At 35.5% G+C, this 20,543-nt stretch overlaps 3 protein-coding genes across 3 annotated transcripts; 1 reads left to right on the forward strand and 2 right to left on the reverse strand.

Moving 5' to 3' along the window:
* Positions 1–1,923: 1,923 nt before the first annotated feature.
* Positions 1,924–6,024, reverse strand: LOC112693947 (putative mediator of RNA polymerase II transcription subunit 12). Its single transcript, XM_025569226.1, has 4 exons — positions 5,710–6,024; positions 5,410–5,550; positions 5,148–5,320; positions 1,924–3,701 (listed from the first exon to the last, which is right to left on the reverse strand). Exons 1-4 carry the CDS (start codon positions 5,734–5,736, stop codon positions 2,444–2,446), a joined length of 1,599 nt encoding a protein of 532 aa, XP_025425011.1. The 5' UTR covers positions 5,737–6,024; the 3' UTR covers positions 1,924–2,443.
* A 3,296-nt stretch (positions 6,025–9,320) lies between these two features.
* LOC112693948 (WAS/WASL-interacting protein family member 1-like) lies at positions 9,321–15,928 on the forward strand. Its single transcript, XM_025569227.1, has 4 exons — positions 9,321–9,401; positions 9,522–9,704; positions 11,177–11,792; positions 14,068–15,928. Exons 1-4 carry the CDS (start codon positions 9,384–9,386, stop codon positions 14,802–14,804), a joined length of 1,554 nt encoding a protein of 517 aa, XP_025425012.1. The 5' UTR covers positions 9,321–9,383; the 3' UTR covers positions 14,805–15,928.
* A 97-nt stretch (positions 15,929–16,025) lies between these two features.
* LOC112693949 (farnesol dehydrogenase-like) lies at positions 16,026–19,227 on the reverse strand. Its single transcript, XM_025569228.1, has 6 exons — positions 19,023–19,227; positions 18,743–18,914; positions 18,409–18,538; positions 17,889–18,018; positions 17,499–17,624; positions 16,026–16,556 (listed from the first exon to the last, which is right to left on the reverse strand). Exons 1-6 carry the CDS (start codon positions 19,152–19,154, stop codon positions 16,491–16,493), a joined length of 756 nt encoding a protein of 251 aa, XP_025425013.1. The 5' UTR covers positions 19,155–19,227; the 3' UTR covers positions 16,026–16,490.
* Between the last annotated feature and the right edge of the window lie 1,316 nt (positions 19,228–20,543).

Raw genomic sequence — 20,543 nt, forward strand, 5'->3', positions numbered from 1 at the left:
CGGATCGACGCGATCCTGGTTGAACGATAACAAACATTTGAAAATTATAGCAGCATATAAAGTAAAAACATTCTATGCTACACCATAGTAAATATACTTAAAATATACTTATATTATTTTAATATAAAGACGGCTAAACGAAATGACCATAATTATTATCAATATTTCAATACAAAGTTATATAATGGCGACTGCCTGAATCGCCTAACCATCACGCCGGCCCTGGTTGGACACATTTCGTTTTCAGTTCGGTTTTTAGTGTTGAGCTTTGTAGTCGTTATTCGACGATAAATATTGTCATGAAATAGGTGGTATGATTTAAATTTTATTTTTCATTGCGTACCTAAATTTTAATTTGAAAAATCTGGAATCGAGTCCATTTATTTTACTGACCGGATATTGTCTTCTTGATGGGAAATAAATAATACCAGAAGAAAAAACTAAAAAAATATTTCTGTCGACAAATAAACGCAAACGAAACACAGACGTGTTGACGTTTGAAATCACGGTGTTAATAGGTGCGACTGCGAATGTGTTTTCCGGAAAACGAGAACGTTTTGCCGCCCGGTGCGTTTACGTTTCGTTCGAAAATGCGCATTACGTTCCGTCGCTCCGACGGGCAAAGATCGCCGGAACGGCGTCGTCGCTGGAAAAGCGCGTTGTTAACCCGAAAAACTCCGGACGGTTTCCAAATTGAGACAGACAAATGCAAATCCGGCATGACAGGTTCGACGAGCTAAATGGAAAGAGAGTGATAGATACAGACTGAGAGAAAGAGAGAGAGAGAACAACGAGAAGAGATGTCGAAACTTCTTTGAGTGTGAACGGATCGGTCGCCGCACACGCCATGGCTAATCGGAACAATACACGGGCCGAGGCACTGCGTCCCGAACGGTTGTGCAAACGGCCAAAAACACAATTCAACAATGCGTGATTGAGCACGGCCTTGCGCCGTGTTCCACGGGAACACCGAACACATCGCGCAACGATTGATAGTACCACGTACACGCTCGGAAATGTCACAAGTTCGTTGACGAAAGAAAGAAAGAAAGAAAGAAAATTAATTAAATTAATTGGTTTTAAATCGAATCGATTACGTCTCGCGTAAACGACGCGTCCGGCGGCAGCAAATCGTATCCCGAAACGACGACGAGTCGGTCCGTACGGAAACGGTGTTCACGCCCAAGTCGTTCTCGGCGCGCGGCAAACACGGTTTCCGCGACCGAATCCGAAAACGGTTTTTTTTTTCTTAACGATTCGGAGACGATCGGACGAAGAACGTATTCGAATTTAAGACGACGTAACGCGCTCGGGGACGCGTTTTATAGCAAACCTCTCTTCATCGCACTGTCACGTTAAATCAATTACGCATATATAATTTAACCGAACCCGTCCATTAAATATAATATTGTTGGTACATGTTGTTCGTTTGTCCGACTCCCATGTGCTCCAATAAAATACGATTATCGATTATCGATTATGGTCAAGATGCATGAAATTCGTGAGTTTAATTCATATATTCACATACAGGGACTCGTAGTCTCTACAGGATACTGGCGCATTAATGTCTTACGTTTTACTGACACGTTTCGCATGATATTCTTGAAAACTTGTTGTCGAAACAGCATCCATAATGATTTAAATTGTATTCATAAATCAGATCTTATCGAAAATTATAAAACGATTTTTTAGGAACTTCAGGTGACAAATTTTTTGTTTTTTAATATCTTCCCGGATATTCACTCTTAAAATAAATCCTCTTAATACAGGTTCATGCAGTCTTTACAAAGTGTTCGGTACAAAAACGATATTTTTTGTCTAATATGAAATTTCAAGTTAGGAGCATATGATATATAATTCTTAATTAAATAACAAATTTTTTTATCGTACGATAGTATTTTATAAAATTATGTTATTCATAAAACATTGATAACTCTAATGTCGATTATTTACTGTTTAAACATACATGATTGTAAAATATTTGATACAAACTTTGTTATAATGCATTTATGTCATACAAAAACTTAAGATTATTTTCAATATTGAAACGTTTTTAAGAAACTTAAGAAATTAATAATTTACCAGGCGATATGTAATATCGTTAATTTCAATCGCACATGGTTTTCTACAAGAAGTCAATAGTATCTATACTGGTCTTATTATAATATACTATTTATTGTTAAGTCACACTACTACCTATATGAGTATAAAATGTTATAAATACAATAATAATAGTATAAATATCTATTCAATAACAGTGAATAACATTTCATATAATACGATAAGTCTAGATAGAAAACAAAATGTATTCAATAAAAAAAAAAGTTGTTCAACGGGTATCTATTATATTCTTATGCTATATGACAATGAGAAAACTGTTTACGAACGAACGAGTCGCTTGTACTAATACTGTAGTGGTTTTACGACAGTAACAAAACGTTCGTTAGAACCGAAAAGGTTTCCCTTGAAAACTGAAAACACTATCACGAGGTGGCAACATGAAGATCGGGAACGTTTGGGATTCGGCAGCTTGCAACTGCAACTGCTGCCGGTACTGCTCAATCGTGGTGGCCGGATTGGGCTGGTGAAAGTACTGCATCGGTACCACGGCATGGTGCTGCTGCACATTCCCTCTGACTTGCAGCTGCGACGGATGCGCCGGTATGTTGACCTGTTGCACGTACGGCTGCTGCATCACGGACTGTTGATACGGAAGTTTTTGCTGCTGCTGTGGCTGCTGCTGTTGCTGCTGTGATTTCTGTTGTTGCTGCTGTAATTTCTGTTGTTGCTGTTGTTGAAGCTGTTGCAGTAGCTGCTGTTGTTGTTGCAAATGTTGTTGCTGCAACTGTTGGTATTGAGGAGGCAACACCTGTTGCTGGACCACTCTGGCCTGTTGCGGTTGATACTGAACGGCCTGCTGCAGTTGATTGGGCACCAACCGGCCAGCCTGTTGGTGTTGCGGCAAATTCGCGGGTGGCTGAACCCTGACCGGCTGCTGTTGGTACTGTTGCACTTGGCTGGGACTGAGCAACTGCTGCTGGTGCATCTGCGCGGGCTGATACTGATAGTTGGTCTGCTGTTGATGGTTGTGGACCGGCTGCGGTGGCTGCTGGAGCTGTATCATGATAGGCCCTTGGTCAGGCGTGATGGGTAAGGGCTGTTGGCCGGGCAGCAGCGGCAGCGGCGAGTTGTCACCCAGGGATGGAAGGGGCGGCACGTTTAGCATGTAGTGAGTCGGCTGCTGTGGCGGTGCAGGGCCTTGAAGGGTGTACGGAACCACTGGTGCTAGGGGTGAAGCGTTCTGCACGAATTGTTGCTGTTGTTGTTGCTGTGAAGGGACGACCTGGTACTCGGCATGCGACGTGTGCAGCTTGTCCTTGAGCTGGTCGCCGACGAACGGCTGGTTGGTCTCTTGATAGCCAGGCGAGTCTTCAGGTCGGAATGTGGCCGGGTCCAGATTGGTCCTCTGCTGGTGGTACGCATGCGCCGTGTCCACGCGCTGGCCGGCCGCCGCGGCCGTGCTCGGCGTTGGCCGTTGATATTTGTCGTGCAATGGCGACTTGTGCTGCTGTTGCGACTTCACGGCCGTCTGTATGATCTGCGAAGTCACGCGTTGCACTGGGTCCAGACTCGATCCTTCGGCCACGTACTGATCGACACCTCCGTTGCCGCCACCACCACCGCCGTCCTTAACGTAAGTCCTGTGGCAAAATTACCGGGAATCAATATTGTCCGGCCGCGAACAGTTCTCGAGAACGTACGGTCCGTGTTGGTCCCTTTTACCCAAACTTAGCGCGGAAGAAGTGTTTACAGGGATTCCTAACCTGTTTTATGTACATATACGTATAGCCATGTTTCACAACATTTGTCGTGCGCGGGTGAAATCGATTCGATACTTTTCAAGGATATACGACTGCTCATACGTTTCAATTCCAAGGTAAATTTCGGGAAATGAAATATATTTTATAAATAATAAAATGTATTGCACATTCGTCTCATGTTTTGAAATTTGGAAGTTGAAAATATGTTTGTGTTTTTTCTATGTGAATCTATATATATATATATATGGTTTATCTGCCCTCGCAAGAACCTTGTTATTTATAAATGTGTTTAATTTTTTTTTATTTTCACACAATGACTGAAAACAATACATTTTTTTATTGCAAGACTTAATTTTTTAGCAACAATGAACAAAACAAAATCATATTTTTTTTTTTTTTTAATCGCCTTAAAATTAGACCACATTAACTGCTATGAATACTATAACATTTTTACTGTCTAATTTTAAATAAAATATTTAATTTTCATTATTTCTATGAAATTCACAATAACTCTTATAAATTATGTAAATGTACTCGTAGATCAGGAAAAATTGGATAATCATTAAAATTTAATATTCAGTATTGTGACTCAAATATAGTTATGTGTGTTATGGTTTGGATAAGATTATTTTTTATTTAGACTCTGATCTATTTAAGAAATACGGGTTAATATTGCTGAAAAAGTACTGTTAACGTTCTGTAGTTTCAACAATTTATTAATTGTTATAATTTTTAAGTGGCCAAAACCTTATATTTTATTCAATAGTTAATTTGTTTATATTTTTAAGTTATAGAATTGTACATTTATCATTGATTTTTTTTTTTTTTTTAAATTTATAAACGTGTTATAAATGTTATAAATGTCAATGGAATACAACAAAACTCGTTAGATTTAAAGTTTTTTTTTTTTTTAGTTACGAGAGAAACCCAATAACATAAGACTTCAATACATTTATTATAGCCAACAAAATGAATTACATTGAACATTCAATTTTAGTTTCATATAATAATATGAAACACAAAATGGATGTATTAAAGTTACTTCACGAAATATGAGAATTCTACATTCAACAAAAAACAAAGACATTTTTAGAAAACTAAGCACAAATTACAACTATTAATCATCGATTAATGCCTATTGCTTATTATTGTCTAAAATAGTTCGATTGATTGATAGAAACTTTCATAAGTGTTTAAGTCTTGTTTTATGACAAACAATAAGAATATATTTCATATATTTAGGTCAAAGATAATAGATTGATAATAGTTCAGCATACTTCTAGTTCTATTACTCGAAGTTTTCAAAATATTTTCAATTTCACTTACTTAATACCGTCCTTGTCCGCCACGTATGACACGACTCTTATTTTACCGTCGGGTTGGACTTGTCCATAACTTCCCACAACACTTCCGTTGGGATGACGTTCTTCCATCCGGTACTGTATGTTGTTCGTGGGAGCATTTTCCACGTCGTATCGAAACTCGTACGTATTTGGCCCCTTAAAGCGATCGAATGTGTTTTTATTAATTTATAATATAATATAATTTTGCTTAGTTTTAGTATAACACTTTTCTATTATATACTTACTTTGTGGTCTTTTTTCGACGTAGACGCCCATTCATTTTCCAACTGTCTCTTACCTTGGACTTTCGTATGGTCTGCAAATGATTGCGTGATCAGTCCACCACTGACTACCACCAATATCAACACCGCCGCATCACGTCTCGTCTGTGTATAAACAGCAAATAAATTAATCACTAATTAATGGAAAAAAAAAATTACCGTACTATGTTACATGAATATAATAATAACAATACTAATAATAGTATAATATTAATATAAGTTATTTTACGTTATAAATATTATATATTCAATATGAAATCTCACGTGAATGTAGCCGATGCTTGAAACCATTTTCACTCTGCTGAGGCTTGACTACTGGTCACTGCGGCTGTGATAATGATAATTTTCTTCCAATTTTTAGCGTAGGAATATCTACAACTTGCGCCTTATACGGACGAATAACGGTGTTACCGGTTTTCAAATCGGTTACACCGAACAATCGCTATTTTGTATTCGTATACTAACAAGTGCTAAAATAATAAATTGCATACCGGCTGCTATTAATAATTACTGAATACTAAAACCGAAAAACTATCGTTTTACCAGAAACCATGGTTGTATTCACCGTGCAACTCATAATCGGTGAAATGATCAGTTTTTAAGGATATTAAGACTCGTATGCAACAAAAACACGACCTTGGCAATATACGTGTACATATATATCCGTGACCAATTATCAATCGGAGACTTTTCGTGGTGTACGAAAGAATTGTATGTAATATAGGAAAGAGAAATACTGTTTATTTGCTAAACATGTATAGAAAAAACGAAGCGGATCTCGGTGAGTTAGTCATGAGTTAAATTAGTCAGGTTAATTGATCGCCAAATAAAAAACTGACAAAAGTTTTTATTAATAAATTCAAAAGATAGTTATAAAATGTATGTTAATACTGAAGTTGGAAATATTGAGGGATTCCTTTAAAAAAACCACCTTGCTTCTACTGTTATAGTTGCCGAATAATTTGGAAATTAATTTTTTTATTATAAATATTTATTACATTTTTTTTAATATTCAATTTCAATATTCACTATTCAATATTAATAGATGCGAGAATATCATTATTAACGATTTATAAATATGAAATAACACATGCATTTTATAGATAAAAAATAATTATTGCCCGATGAATAGCAATCAGTATAACAGATAACTCCTTATATAAACATAACAATTTCATAGGTGATCAATTTACCGCATACATTCCAGGACACATTGGCATTATCCGCTGACAAAATTTATGGATTTATTCCTTAAATATTATTCCTGTATTAAATGCCCAACAAATCATTACGCGAACCTGCATTAGTATTTGTATACCTATTCGTGAAAAATACGAGTATAATATTTATCACTCTGCATAAATTTTGTTTAAACTTTAACGGTCAAAAAAGTTAACAAGTGTTGTACTTAAGTATAATGCTTATTTTTTCACACAGTAAATTACTAAAGACTGAACGCAATAACATCTCTCAACGGACTATATTAATTTTCTTGATATATTTTATGTTTTCGATCCATGTATGAATTGTTTACACATTTTAATAACTATAGTTAATTATACATAACTTAAACTATATTTTTAAAAAATAATAATGTTTAATATATCTCCTTTCATATTATTTTAAAATTGTTGACGTGTATGTAGCTAACATTGAGTTAATATAATCATATAATTGTTTATTTATTTATCATCGTTTAAAGTCAACTCTGTTGTTAACTGGTTCACTCGTCATTAGTCAAGCATTAATGCATTCACGCGTACCTACACATTTGTATGTTTCTCGCTTCATTGATTTAATATCTGTTATAAAAGTAAAAGTCGAATTAACTTTGTACACTAAAATTTAAAGTCTTAAAATTTAAAATTACATAATTTATCAAAACAGATATTATAAAAACTACTAATATCATTTTCATAACTTATAAATATGTTATATTTTTGTGAAATCAAAAATGTAAAATCTTAAAAAAAGCATTCAGTACTCGAATTGAAAAACAAAATAATGAACTAGTATACTAGGTTTTAAAAATAAGTGTTCCCGAAATTATACAGGAGGTTACAGGAGTTAGGCTTAGGTTTTATCATCACTATACAATTGCTACTAGAAATAGTAATAACATTAATTAAATAAATTATAAATATACACATTGCTCGAGCAATTTTATCCTGCCCGGGCAATTTGAACCTCGAATAAAAATAAATAAATATTAAACTTATAATAATATACTGTGAAATAATGTACTAACAATTTTTTATAATTTTATTATAATACAAAACAAAGTATAAAATATCAGTAAAATATTTCTTACTCACTATTTATATTATTCTATGTTATTTTATTGTTTTCCCATATCACATTTATTATATAGTCAATGACATTAATGATGACAATAAAGTATCGTACCGATACAATCATACGACAATATATAAACAATAATTTATATTTACGATTAAGCTTTCAAGTTTTCATGATTTTCAAGACACTTTTAGTAATTATATATTTATATTCGAGGTTCAAATTGCCCGGGCAGGACCAATTTGCTCGAGCACTGTGTACATTGCCCGGTATATCATATCGCCTGTAGCATATATACACAGTTCCAATAAACATTTTTGATAGGAATATACATAAAAATTAGCTTAAGACGCTGTTTACAGTCGGTCTCTAGACATTTCTTATACTAGCCAATGGAAAAATTACCTGTTAAGACGCTCTTTTGTTCAGCAGATTACAATAAATTATAGTAATTGTTTAAAAGTAAAAATTGAAATTTTACTCAATAATATGTATTTTAACGTTTTATTTTATCGTACTACCTATAGTGTTTTTACGAATAGGTACATATTTCATCCTATTATAAGGTTTAAAAAGAAGATTCAGAGTTTCAGTATCGACTTCTAAAATTATTGCTGGCTTGCAACACCTATTAGAAATTTCAAAAGTATTATGCTCTGTAGAAAATACCGAAAAAATTATGGTCAGAATCTTAAGCAAACGAAAATAGATAATTTTTTTTTTAATATGTAATAAAATAGAAAAAAAATAATAAAAATACACATATATATTGTATAAATTTATGTATTTCATATTTATTATGTTTAATAATGAAAAATTAACTCGCTATTTTAATTACTTTATTTTTTTTTCAATTTCTACATAAGACGCTTTCCCGCTTGAAATGCTTTATAGAGCTAATCCCTTAAAGCGCTCAAACAAGTTTTAATCTACTTAAAAACATAAAACTACTAAGATTATAAGAATGAAGAAGAAAAAAAGATCTTGAAAATTATAGTATTTTAATTTCTTGAGCCCTACATAAATCTTCTCAGTGGGACTTAGTATTCATATGTATAATAAATTTAATTTAAATAATTAAATACTTATATTGAAAATTATAGACATAAAAATTAATATTTTCACATGTAAATATTATACACTGTATTCGAAAACTGTCAAAATACAATTATTTTAAAGCTTAGGTTCCAATTTTATTGAAATGTTGTGTCAATACTTAATTGAGAAATTGCAACAGAACACGAATTGTATTTTGTTTTTCAAATGTAGTTCATAACAGTTGTATAACGATTTGTCGTAGTGATCTATTAAAAAATTATACGTTATTCGTGCTTGAAGGATTTCCGCCGCAGCGATATTAAAAATAAAAATATAATTATATCAATCGATTAATATTTATTCGGAAAAAGTGACGATTACATATTTTAAAGACGAGACCGTTGGTCTGTGATGCCGGTTTAAGATAAAACATCGGCCGCCGTCGGTACGACAATACGAGTAGTGGGAGAGGACGAAATGCATTGAACTATCACCTGCCGAACGTAAATTACCATTGTTATGATTATTACGATAACGATTGTTAATGTAAGAACATCAATGAGCAAATGGATTAATGAACAATAAACGTTTAGCTACAAGAAATGATCGTCGTCTTGCACGTGAGTCTTGAACAAACCAATCATATTTCCAAATCGAACAAACCTCCACGTTGGCTTAAAATATTTGCTACTTTTTTTTTACAATTTTTATTTCTTTCTATTTCTTCTTTTCGGTTTCAGATCGTCGTCCTGTGTTGGTTCACGCTACGATCGTACGCCGCCAACGTCTTACCTGCTTCTTATGCTTGGAGCACGTTCACAGGGCCTGTGTCCGGCGAAGTCCAAGAAGTCAAGCCATGGAAACCGTCTTCGGATTATGAAAGTGAAAACGGCGAAAGCAGCCCTTACGGTGCTGATTACGTGGTAACGTAACACATACCATACATTATACACTACTATTATATACTACACTTACTATTTTCTGGTATTAGTCTGATGGATCAAATATATAGTCTCGATTAACAAAAACGATTATAATTTTGAAAACCTAAAGATAGCGGATAAAAATAAATATTTCAAGCACATTATAATACAAATGACAACGATAAATTATTTTGAAAAACGACTTCTCGATAATGGAATATTTAAAGATATTTGAATTATAGACTAATTTTACAGTGGAAATTTGTATTAATCACTTTATTTGTTATTAACTTAGAAATGCTATTATCATTCTACACGGCGATTCGGTATCATCATTTAAAACGTAATTGATTATCGATTTCATTATTTATAATTATATTAGTGTGTGATATTAAAGCTACTAAAATTACTAATTTAAACCATTTATTTGAAAATTAATTAAGATTCTGTGTGAATCAAGAATTTTTGGAATAGTAAAATGACACGAAAAATCTCATACAGTATTTAAAAAGGTTGAAAATTGCAATCGGAAAACACTTTAAATAAGTCTTTTTTCAATTATTTAGGTAATTTCCCTCAGTACTTGATAATTCTATATTGAATCAATCGTGGTTTATACGATAACGTTTGAAATCGACAATTTTATAATTAAATTTTTTAATGTAAATTTAATTTAATAATACGTAACTAGAACTAAAAACCGCGAGAATTTACATTCAATGTGTGAACTACGGTATAATACTAGCAATGATAAATCATTTTTTTTCTTTTTAAATTTAATATTTTTTGCAAGTGAACGATAATAAAATTAATTATTACATATTTAATTTAACCAAAAAAAAAAAAAAAGTATATCTAAAACCTATAAACTTAATACATGCTTATTTATATATTTTATTTTACTTAAAACTTAATTTTAACTATTAATTTAAAATATTTATTACAATTATGTTATTTTAAGTAAATATGATGATACTGTTTGGTGTATGAATATTTTTCTCTGATTAAGTATAAGTAGTTCACTTTGTGTTTTAGACTTTCCAGCACTTCATTACAAGACTAAAATCTCGATAAAGGGGAAATTCATAATCATTTACAATAAAAAATATAAATAATAAATAGTTTTTTTTTCAAATGATTCATTGTATTGCATTATAATTGTATTAAATTATACTGTAATATCGCTTATTTAAAAAAAAAAAACCATTGCAACCCCTCCCCCACTAGAAAATACGTTATAACGAAACTAAACTTCAGATGATGCGCCACTACAGGGACAGGTAATGTACGACATGATAACGTGTTGTACAATAATATCTTTTAGTTCGTACAGCGTACCGATAAAAACCGATGCACGTTAGCCGTTATCGTTTCATATTTTTCTATTCGTTTTCGACTATTATCGATCCGTGATTTAACTTTTTTTTTTCTTTTTTTTTGTTCGGTTTTCATCCCGTCCGGGACACGCGCAGGCGAAACCGCAATACTCGTTCGCGTACGGCGTGGAGAACCCGAACACGGGCGAAAGCCACGGGCACTCGGAGACCCGGGACGGTTCCACGGTGACGGGCGAGTACTCGGTGATGGAACCGGACGGCGTGCTCAGGCGGGTGCTGTACACGGCGGACCCGAAAAACGGGTTCAGGGCGTCCGTGCGGTACGTGCAGCCGGACGGCGAGGAGTCGTTGGTCCGCGACCACGGTTTCCACGGCGGCGGCGACGACGGTGGTGGTGGCCAGCAGGACGAGCAGCCGCAGTCGGCGGCCGAGCACGAGTCGGACGACGGCGATCACCCGTACGCCGCGGGGGCGCCATCGCCGCCGTCGTTATCGTCCTTGTCGTCGTTGGCCGAGTACGATACGGACGGCGACGGCCGTCGCCCGTACGCGCCGCCGCTGTCGCTGCCGCAGCCGCCGCTGTCGCTGAACTTCGGCTTCGACAAGTACAACGACAACCTGCACAACGACGACGGCGACTACGACGACGATTCCGGCGGCCGCGGCGGCGGCGGTCGCGGCGGCGTATCCACGTCCGAGTTCAAGTTCCCGTCCTCGGCCGGTCCGTTCTCGAAGCCAGTCAACACCGTTGGTACTGTAATTTATATTTACATATTTACAGGGGTGGAAATAGGGGGACGAAGACGGGCTTTCGTCCCCGGGCGTAAAATTGTAGAGGGTGTAATTTTCGTGGTAGATAATAATCCACTGTTGACTGCTAGTTGGATATTTTTAACTTGGTTACACTTATAATGTGTTTAAAACTATATACGAGTATGATTGTGTGCTAATTATTAGAAAAAAAATTTTAAGGAACGGTATTTTATTGTTGGTCTACGATAGGGCGTAATTTTAACATTTTCCTCGGGCGTAAAAATTCCTAGTTCCGCCCCCGCATATTTACATACTCGTATATTACGATCGAGGCCCAGGTTTGTGCGCCAACCCATATTTCTATGTACGTTGTTCTAGGTAAATAATTCTAATCGGAGGGGGAGAATTTTGTTTTTTTCACGTCATTTTAGCATATTTTTGAATAGTTGCACGGAACACGCATATATTTTATAAATGATTAATAAAATAATCGTATTTTAGCTATGCTGAACAATTTGAATCGAATAAGTATTTCGATTATCAGAATATTTTACGATTTTTTTTTTTTTTAATAAATCCGGTTGTCCTTTTTATTATATTAACCCGGCTATAAACGTTTTATTCGAATATATATGAATAATATATGAATACGATTCGAATAGGTTTACTAGTACAGTATAACTAAAATTATAGATTGTATATAGCTTATATGAAGAGTATGTAGTTGAAATGATGCAAGCGTTTCTATCGTCGTATTTGGTATTTCACCGACGACGAGACAGCTAACTCGATTGCCTTGTAGATAGGTTGATAATAGATGTATAATACAATTATATTATAAATGCTTCATATAATTTTTGTTTGCTCTTATAAACGTACTTTGTTTCATACTGTACACAAACAAATAGAAAAGTAAATTTAAATGCAAATACTATCAATTATTTATGGGAAAAAAATAGGAAATGAGGTCATCTCTATCAATAATACGAATCAAACATAACATACGCAAAAGATCGAGGTACATTAAAATATGTTGGAGTAAATAATATAGTTATTCAGATTGTAGTAATCAAATGACTTATAGTATTTCTGTAATCTGATGCGTTACCTCAAAATAACTATACTCGTACCAACAAGCAATTTGTTGAAAACGAAAAAAAAGAAATAAATATATTTAGGTTACATGACGTACATAACCGAAAAAATTTACAAGCACTATTTTATAATTCGATGTAATCTGAGGTTACATAATTTTCTTATTAGTGTCTACAAACCGTTACGATTTACAAATCGTTTATTTATTTATTTGCAAAGATGCTTTAGACGATGATTATTGGTTTTTTAACCGATTAAAATACGATTATGTAACGTTAATTTGTTCACAGTGGAAACAGTTAGATCAAAATTTTTATTATTTTAATACACAATTCGATTGCATGTACCTTATTTTATTTCTATTACATCATAATTCGTATAAGCTGTATTATGAATTTCCACGCGATTATAGTTCACATATATAACAACAAAATATTTACTTACCGACCTAACCCAACTATCCGTGCCCATAACCTGATGTGTAAGTTGAATCCGCACAATAATTACAAAAAAAAAAAAATGTATAAGATCACGTATCGAGTTCAGAACTTTAAAATAATTATTGTTGATCGGTTCTGACATACCGATCGAACACAATACGCCTGCGGCACTTGACAGAGTAAACCGTCTTATAAATTTCCACAGATCACCAGTCTAACAGATGCGTTAGTCGTTGTTAAGAACAATCGCGAACGAAATAGATTTCATATACTCTATGTCCGTATCATTGGATGCGGGCTTTGATTTATTTGATAAGGCTTCTTAAAATGTTACCGTATCAGAGTTCAGATTTTAAAAATCACAATGCAAACACTGACGTATGGTCGATGCGAATTCTACGCGTTAATTCCTTTTCGAACCCTGCGACCAAAACGCAATACATTCGTCGCTCAGGGTCCAGATGTATTTGAATTCGGTTCAGTTGGCCATTTCGGCCAACACGAGAACGACACGGCGACGATCTTGTGAAATGACGGGTGGAAGAGGGGAATGGTTCTCGCAGTTTATTAAGATTGTTGTTGTTCGCGTTTACGAGACTTTCGAAAAACGAATGTTCGTTTATTTGTTTAAACATTTCGCGGGACAATCCCTTCGCAATAAATTACAATGCAATGACAACAAAAAAAATCAGGAAACGCGCACGTCTTTTAATATTGTACCCAACATTTTACCCCCAGATTCTACGGACGACGAGTACGGCGACAACGACAAATACCGTAACTGGGGTGCCACGTTCGGCTCTTCGCAGGCGGCGTTCGACGATTTCCCGCCGTCGTTTGGTCTGTCGTCCACGTCGTCTCCGTACGGCATAGGATCGCCGTCGCCGCCGTCGCCGTTCGGCCTGCCGTCCTCGCTGTCGCCGTCGTTCGGTTTTCCCAAGCCGCCGCCGCGCACAGCCGCGGATCCGTGCGGACCGCTGCCCAACGACCGTTCCGCGCAGTCGCTGTCCGCCAACGTCCTGGGCTTCCGGAACCGGTTCAACAGGCCGTCGTCGGCGGGCGGCGGAGACAACGACGACGACGACTCCGAGCAGCTGAGGTCGTTGCCGGCCGGTGACGACGACCACGAGGACGTGGACAACGCCGACGACGACAACGAGACGGACACCTCCGCACGCAACACCGACGTCGAGTTGTTACCTCCGGGCAGATCGCCGCGGCCGCGGCCGGGCGCCAGACCGAAACGACCGCCGCCGTCGGCCCAACCGTCTCAGCCGCCCACGCCGTCCACTCCGACGCCTTCTCCCGCGGCCGCGGCCACGCAACCGTTGCCGCCGCCGTCGTCACCGCAACCGTTCCGGCGGCCGTCACCGTTCCGCCGGCCATCGGCTTCGTCACAGATCATAACCGTCCACCTGTCACCCTCGCAGGCTATGATGCCTATCGAGCCGACCATCATCGACATCAACACCTGACAACCGGACACTCCTCACCCACCCCACCGTACCAGCACCTTGAACCCACCGCATCGTCACCCGGCCGCCGCCGAATCGACGTGGGATCCGCATGAAAATCACGTAGCAATAAATCATACCGGGATCGCCTATCGTTCAAGCCTCCGTCGTAGTCCGCTGCCACTCGTCCTCTGGTCAACCGTTCCGCTAGCGAAGCATCCCCCCCCTCCCCCGTTGTACACTAAACCACTTCGCCCGATAGCTAAACGCGGAACGATTTACAAGATATATCAATATCATTCCCCTACGGGTATCGCACAATCATAAACGCAAATAAGGGGTGGACTGCTTAGGTCTTAACCAACTAACGTAATTCTCAGAACTATTATAGCTCCCTCGGAAAAACCCCAACGATTTCGCTACACGATTGGTTATGTTCCGGTATAAACCTGAGCTTCAGTCGCCCCCCCCCCCCAATTTCAAACACTATTTGCACCTACGCTCACGATACTGGTGTTCGCGGTAAAACGTTAAACAACCACATCGACGATGTGCCTATCGGATCCTACGTCGGTCGATTTTCGTGTGACGTCTCGTTGCATTTTCCCCTGTATTCCGTATTACTATAGTATACTCGGTTTGCGTGAAAGAGTTTTCATAAGTACGATTTATTCGGTTTCGACAATGTGTACCGCTTTCCGAAAAAACTCCGAAACGCTCAACTTTTTCACAATACTTCAACATTTTCAGCTGTACCGTCGATGATATTCATGAATGGCGTTTGAACGATACACATTTCTTCCACTATCAATACGCTATCGATACGATAACAATCCGATATGCATAATATGTATCTTGTAAACGACAACGATTTTTTAGATTTAATGTTTACATTTTTATTCTGGCGGGTTTACAAAGCGATGTTTACGAAAAAACGCACTGCAAAAATAATCTCAAATTTTCGAAAGGACGTGTTGCGAATTTACGTTATAGAACGTACTATTCATTGATATACCTCACAGAAATCAACCGAATAATTAATGATTAGCTCGATTTGTACAGAACAATTCTTTACCGAGGAAATGAAGTATGTTTCGAGTAAATTGAAAAACGATGTTCATCGCCTGTTGCACACTTACGACACCGTGATAATCAGCTCACGGTCTCTCACGACAAAACACAATTGTAAAACGCACAATTTTAAGTATTCAAAAAAAGAAAAAAAAAAAAGGCACATCGGTATCAGGGTGTACAGTACGTGTTTATTAGATTTGTTTTTCGATAATTCTCGACAGTGCTTTCGCGTGAGAAACGATTTGAATTTGAACCGGTGGTCCGCGTAACGGAAAAAACGAACTCGCGTTCGCGACAAAAAAAAAAAAAAATAATATGATCAAACCCTCCTCCATTATCAGCCACGCGTTTCTCGTTCAATACAATACACATAATAACACAAAGTATTGCGACTTATTTCTGTACGTATTTCGTTTATTAACACGTAATACCCGAGACGACGACGTGTCCCGACTGCGTTACAATAATATTATTATTATTATTATTATTTATTATTATTATTATTATTATTAGTATTATTATTATTATTATTATTACTAAACCTAATTTTATCTTATTCGCGTACCGGACACGCGTCGAATCTTCGAAGTCGTCGATACACACATTATGTTCAATTTTATTACGGCGAGCGTATTACATCATCGGCGGAGGATACACATGAATGGTTTCGCCCACGGACAGCACGGTGAGCTCGGCGATCTGAAACACATGCGATACAGTGTACGAACAGAAAACGTGTCTGGATAATTTGTAATCGAGTTAGCCTCCCCCCTCCCAGACCAAGATTTAGCCCCCCATAAATATTCCATGTTATACATGACATACTTAACTCACAAATGTGTCACATACAAAAAAAAAGCACATTGCAGTAAATACAATTTCGCTCAGAATCTAATATATATTAACATGGTGTATAAGAGTAGGGGTAATCTCTAGGTTATTTTAAGTTTTGGTAGGTGGGCTGTAAGCCCCTCCTCCCAAATTTTTTACCCTAGTCGCGCCTATGATCATACGTCGTCCATATACGTTGCACGGATACAACGTGGCCGTGGTTAAAGTCAGCCGATAACTCACAATCGACTGTGTACATTTGATTGATCCATTTGCATGTATCGTTGAGTAATATTTTTAAATACGTGACGGTGATGAAACTTTGATTGGACGAAGAAATATTATAACGTTATAAGTCGAACCACCATCCATCGGATTATGTGACGATGTACAAAGCAGTTGTCCGTCGCGAGCGCATAACATTTACGTGGTACCGGGAGATGTATTGAAAACGATCTCGATCGTACGAAATTTGCGAATCGAATAAAAAGTTTTAAATCGTAATCGGTATTATTTAATATTTATTATACGTGTATTGGTAACTATTACTCTTAGTATTGTGTTAAGTACTCCATTAAATATTCACGGATGTAAAGTTAATTTTTTTAAATGTTATAATTTTTTTTTTTTTTTTTTGTAAACAAGTCTGTAATTTTAGTGATTTAATTTAATTTATTATTATATGTATAATAGATACGTATTGTATTTATTTTTGAAATACGCTTTTCATTATTTCTTCTTATATTATTTGCTTTCAGTTTGATCTATAACGTATATAGAATACTTGTTTAAAATAATTATTGTATTTACCACAATATCAGCTGGTGTAGTTAATGCTACGATTACCATGGAAGCTACTCTTTCGGGCTTCATTGACAAAACAGAATCTGCGTTTTCTTCGATACCTTCAGAAATTACACTTCCGGGACTGATGCTCTGCAGAAAATAAAACAAAAATATAAATATCAGTTGTAATATCACCGGTTAACGATTAATTATTAATGTTAAAATACATTTTTTCAATGTTCAATAGATTTTATTAGTCATATTATACGGTCACTTTCTGATTACTATTGCAAAACACTAATATAATCACTTATACATTCGTTTAAACTGAACCTATTTAAATTCCAAATCCACCGATTGACATTGCAATGATATAATTTTTAAACGCGTTTTTAGGTCATGTGATTCACTTACAGTTACTTTGATTTTCGAACCAGAGTGAACAAGTTCATGCCGAAATCCTTCGGTCAGGTACGTCAGTGCTGTTTTTGTTGAATTGTACACTTTCTGTCCAGGTAATGATAGCATTGTATATCCAGCCGTACTAAAAACGAAATCAACCATACAATATATTAATAATGTAATTGTTGATATAGTTTTAATGCATGTTATCAGGGGAAGTAATTATTAAATACGTTTAATATAGTTCGAGCATCAAATGCTACGTTACTTTAAATAATAGTGTTATTTAGTATGTAGAAAAATTATATAATAATTTATTTAAATTATAAAAATCAGTAAGCTGTTTGATCAAGATGAATTGTAAGATAATTTAAATAAACAGACTTAAACGTAAAAAAATTAGTGTTATTATTTATTATGTTCGATCAAGATAAATTAATAACGTTTGTTTATGTAAAAGCCCTTAATTGTTTTCATACATTCCGCGTAGACGAAACGGTTAGGTTTTTCTACAGTAATATTGTTCTCTTACCTGTTTATATTAATTACGTGTCCATCATTGATGCCATAATTTTTCATTGATTTATACGATTCCCTACAGCATATTGTTGTCGCAATAACATTGAGATCATACAAATATCTCCAGTCGTTTGTATCGCCGTCTACGACACAGAAATATATTGTAAATCATAGTCATATTTATTCAAATAGTACATAGTATACATAAAAAATCGAGAACACTTGAAATTAAATATTGTAACTGTTAATTAAAATAAACTACCGGCAATATTGAAGACATTTTTTTTTTTTAAAAATTAAAACCAACTCATTATTTTATTTTAAGGTATCTTGTTAATGTAAGTTACCCAATATTTTGCTATTCGTCAATGATCCGGCATTATTGATCATTATCGATACTCCTTGGCCAATGGTGTTTTCGATCCACTCGAACAGTTTCAATATTTCCAACTCGCAGGTCAAATCGCATTGAACCGGATATATTTTGGCTGGAGACGGCTGCAACTGGTCGACAAGTTCCTAAACATTTCCGGAAACATCAAGAAGCTATTTTTAAATACGTTCACAGTAATGCCTTATTTTTGACCGTAAGGAAAACAAATAAGCGACGGTAATATTACACAAAACCTGTATCAAAACGATTCTCCGAGCTACAGCGACGATTTTCAAAGGATATTTGGACAATTCGGTCACTGTTGCTTTTCCGATTCCCGAACTAGCTCCAGTCACCAAAACCACTCTGTTGGTCCAACGATCCATATTATTAGGTATATTTTCTTCGAATGAAAACTGACTCTTACTTTATCTATTCGAAACTTATCAAAGAAATAACACTACAAATTATTTATATAAACGTCGACGGTTTTAAAAAAGAAACGTATCGTGAACCTAAATGACCTTTTATGAATGAGTAGTTTTAATCGCATAATTTTTTTTTCACGTTATTGTACCAGTGTGTGTATACGTATCGATATGTACATTTTTTTCTCATATATGTAAATAATTTATAATACATAATTACATGTTCGCATCGGTATTTTATATCATAATTGAAATACCTACCTTCAATATCCTGTATATCATCATCAGCGGAAATAAAAATGTCATATAATATGAGCACTCTATCAATCATAGAATAAAAAGGAAGTTATGTATGTAGTGCCTAGTTGAACGTAATTCACAGTTTCATAATATGTTTGATTAATCAAAAAAGACCATACATAACTTTGATAAGAGTAGTCATAAGACCATAAATATTGTCATACTGAGTTGTACATTACTAAAGTTCGGATGTTAATGACCCAAATTTCATTAAAATATGCATTTAAAAATTTCAAAATATGCAAATATATGCCTTCAAATATATCAAATATAACTATTTTTCAACAAAAATATGCAAAAAAATATACGCAAAAAAGGGGTTATTATTAATTCAAAATAAATTATAAAAAAAAATGCGTGATAAAAATAAATTACTATAAATATAAATATATAAACTAAAATACATGTTACGTAGGTTAAATAATATAAATATTAAGATTACACTGTTTAACAATGATTTTGGATATATTTTCAAATTTGAAAGATCTTCGACGATCTGACAGTATGTTTTTGTAAGCTGAAAATGACCGCTCCACGTCTACAGAGTTGGCCGATGCGTACTTAAAGTTAACAATGTCGATAGTTTCTATAGCTTCAGGAAGTCCATCAAACGAATCGGTTTTGCCATCTATTATTTTTGAACAATATTTTATACCCAGAATTTTTGTCCAAAACTTTTTGAAATTTTGTGTATATTGATTTACCTTGAGGAGATGAAGCTGCAATTGATAACTTTTCTGAAACGACGTTTATAATGGCAACTGAACTTGATAGAGATTTTCCCTTTTCTTCGAGGGATATTAGAGCAGAAGATAAGAATGAAAAATTTGATTTAATAAAAGCTAAATTAGCTTCAACTCTACGTTCACCCATAACTTTTTGAGCTGTTTTTATAGACAAAGCATCATCGGGATCAAATTTTTCTATAATTTTTTCAATTGTTTTATATGAGTCGCAGTAATAAATAGCCGCATTCAACCATGTCTCCCAACGCGTAATAACTGGTTCTGGGGGAAAACTTAGTTCTGGTGCTTCGTCTTTAAATAT

The sequence above is a fragment of the Sipha flava genome, unplaced genomic scaffold (genome assembly GCF_003268045.1).
Source record: "Sipha flava isolate LNK unplaced genomic scaffold, YSA_version1 120_pilon_pilon, whole genome shotgun sequence".
Taxonomy (NCBI): domain Eukaryota; kingdom Metazoa; phylum Arthropoda; class Insecta; order Hemiptera; family Aphididae; genus Sipha; species Sipha flava.

Coding starts and splice junctions, on each gene's coding strand:
- LOC112693948 (XM_025569227.1), top strand. Junction 9,705..11,176: donor CTTACGGTGCTGATTACGTG/GTAACGTAACAC, acceptor GGACACGCGCAG/GCGAAACCGCAATACTCGTT. Junction 11,793..14,067: donor GAAGCCAGTCAACACCGTTG/GTACTGTAATTT, acceptor TTTTACCCCCAG/ATTCTACGGACGACGAGTAC.
- LOC112693949 (XM_025569228.1), bottom strand. CDS start 19,154: ATGGATCGTTGGACCAACAGAGTGGTTTTGGTGACTGGAGCTAGTTCG. Junction 18,539..18,742: donor GACGAATAGCAAAATATTGG/GTAACTTACATT, acceptor TCTGTGTCGTAG/ACGGCGATACAAACGACTGG. Junction 17,625..17,888: donor GTTCGAAAATCAAAGTAACT/GTAAGTGAATCA, acceptor TATTTTCTGCAG/AGCATCAGTCCCGGAAGTGT.
- LOC112693947 (XM_025569226.1), bottom strand. CDS start 5,736: ATGGTTTCAAGCATCGGCTACATTCAC. Junction 5,321..5,409: donor CGTCGAAAAAAGACCACAAA/GTAAGTATATAA, acceptor GATCGCTTTAAG/GGGCCAAATACGTACGAGTT. Junction 3,702..5,147: donor GCGGACAAGGACGGTATTAA/GTAAGTGAAATT, acceptor ATTTTGCCACAG/GACTTACGTTAAGGACGGCG.